Below are 1,020 nucleotides of genomic sequence, written 5' to 3'. Positions count from 1 at the left end.
GCTATAGAAATAAACTGACTAGAATTTGGGGCCCAGACATGTTGAAGCTGACTGAGCCTCCAAACAAGGCCCCAACATTCAGACAGCAACTTATAAAAGCTGCACAACTTTATGCTAAAGTCTGACAGTCTTCCTCTCTACTAAAACAGGACAAGGATCTATAAAAGCTTAGAAAATAAATCCTAGATAGCTTTGGTTTGCTAAAGTGTCCATAGCCTCCTGGTTGATGATCTAGAGCTGTGTTTATAGAGCAGGCAGCTGTCTGGAAGGGAAGGACAGGCCTGATGCTTCCTGATCAGACGCTCTTCCTGCAGCTGGGACAGAAAAAAAAACCCATGGTGTTTAGGAAGGAGCAAATGCGGCCAACAAGAAGCACGACTTCAGCTAGCCTCCATCAGCCGTGAAGCATCTGGATCAGATGAAGCCCTCTGCACTCACAATGCACAGGTCTCCGCAGTCAGCGGGGTGAGCAGCGGCTGCGCTTCCCGGCTGGAGAAGCAGCAGCTGGGATAAAGCAGGCCCCACATAAACACTGACTCCTCCGGAGGAAACTTCTCTCTCTGCCGCTGCATCTCGCTGCCTCACCGGGACCCAAACGGACCGTGCAGGTTCCGTTTCTGGTCCCGCACCCACCGTTAGCATCCCCCTCCCCAGCCGGTGTTTCCTGGACGTTTCCATCCCATTAGCTCCACACCAAGCGGGCTAAGTCCTCACCCCGCGCCGCCGCAGCGCTTACCTCCTCTTCCTGCGGACCTCCGTGAACCGCCGACGAGCACGAAGAGTCCAAACCCGGGCCCAGCTCCTCCAGGCCGCTCTCCCGCTCCGTGGCGTCTCCGTTGAAGACGGGCGGTGGAGACTCGGCGCTGCTCAACGCCGCCATTTTAAACTGCGAGAAGCTGAGGCGAAAATAATGAAGGAGAAGGAGGCAGCGGCGGGCTGGCGGTGAGGACAGGAGGGGGAGACAGAGCCGCTCCACCTGACCTGCTGCTCCCACGCATCCAGCCTGCTCCACTTTATAAA

The 1,020-nt window shown here is 55.8% G+C and overlaps 1 protein-coding gene across 1 annotated transcript in view; it reads right to left on the bottom strand.

Annotated features, from left to right (window-relative positions):
* braf (B-Raf proto-oncogene, serine/threonine kinase) overlaps nucleotides 1–945 on the bottom strand; it is a 46,629-nt gene extending 45,684 nt beyond the window's left edge. The window contains exon 1 of the mRNA XM_015396683.1: nucleotides 737–945. Within this exon, the coding sequence (XP_015252169.1) occupies nucleotides 737–880 (144 nt within the window). The 5' untranslated portion in view covers nucleotides 881–945. The remainder of the gene's footprint in view (nucleotides 1–736) is intronic.
* Between the last annotated feature and the right edge of the window lie 75 nt (nucleotides 946–1,020).

The sequence above is a fragment of the Cyprinodon variegatus genome, unplaced genomic scaffold, assembly GCF_000732505.1.
Source record: "Cyprinodon variegatus isolate N-32 unplaced genomic scaffold, C_variegatus-1.0 Scaffold813, whole genome shotgun sequence".
Lineage (NCBI taxonomy): Eukaryota > Metazoa > Chordata > Actinopteri > Cyprinodontiformes > Cyprinodontidae > Cyprinodon > Cyprinodon variegatus.
The sequence above is the reverse complement of the archived record's forward strand: the minus strand, read 5'-3'. Positions and strand labels throughout refer to the sequence as shown.